We start from the raw sequence: 688 nt of genomic DNA on the forward strand, positions 1-688 counted from the left end.
AGTTAACGCACATGGTATCGGACCGATACTTGATACTGGTATCGGTATCGGTGCATCCCTAATATTTACTGAGAAAAATGGTGACATGCTCAATACTTATTTTACCCGCTGTATGTATATGTTGTCTGGGCTCTGTGTAAAACAAACCGATGTAAGGAAGGCAGCAGATTGTGTTGAATCACTTCACTGTGTGGAGAGAAGCTAAAACTGTAAAATAAGATCTCATTAGAAGTCCATGCTGACAGATCTGTGTTTGATACGTTGTGTAGAAACATTAAATGTGTGTGTTACTGCAGCATGAACACAGCGGTGAGCCCATCAATAGCCGGGATGCAAATGCGATTGCTGACATCATCAGACATCGACTGGAGCAGCTGTCACCACGGTTACACAGCACACCAAAGGTAACGGTCCTTTCAGCTGAACGTTGAACCAAAGCAGCAGAATTACAATAAAACTTTGTTTTGTGTTATTTTGTAGGATGAGCTCTGATGGAGGAGGCTGCTGTGAAAAACACAACCAACCTGACTGGTTTGATCTGTTGCCCAGACTCCAGGAGGACTCCAGGAGGACTCCAGGAGGACTCCAGGAGGACTCCAGGAGGACTCCAGGAGGACTCCAGGACTCCAGGAGGACTCCAGGAGGACTCCAGGAGGACTCCAGGAGCACTCCAGGAGGACTCCAGGAC

The 688-nt window shown here is 47.1% G+C and overlaps 1 protein-coding gene across 1 annotated transcript in view; it reads left to right on the plus strand.

Moving 5' to 3' along the window:
• The window catches only part of LOC106534809 (dnaJ homolog subfamily C member 10), a gene marked incomplete at its 5' end in the record, with an annotated part of 5780 nt that extends 5158 nt beyond the window's left edge, over positions 1 to 622 (plus strand). The window contains 2 exon segments of the mRNA XM_014031572.1: positions 297 to 404; positions 481 to 622. Coding sequence (XP_013887026.1) covers positions 297 to 404; positions 481 to 492 — 120 coding nt within the window.
• Positions 623 to 688: the final 66 nt, after the last annotated feature.

This window comes from Austrofundulus limnaeus, unplaced genomic scaffold (assembly GCF_001266775.1).
Source record: "Austrofundulus limnaeus strain Quisiro unplaced genomic scaffold, Austrofundulus_limnaeus-1.0 Scaffold1272, whole genome shotgun sequence".
In the NCBI taxonomy this organism is placed as follows: Eukaryota; Metazoa; Chordata; class Actinopteri; order Cyprinodontiformes; family Rivulidae; genus Austrofundulus; species Austrofundulus limnaeus.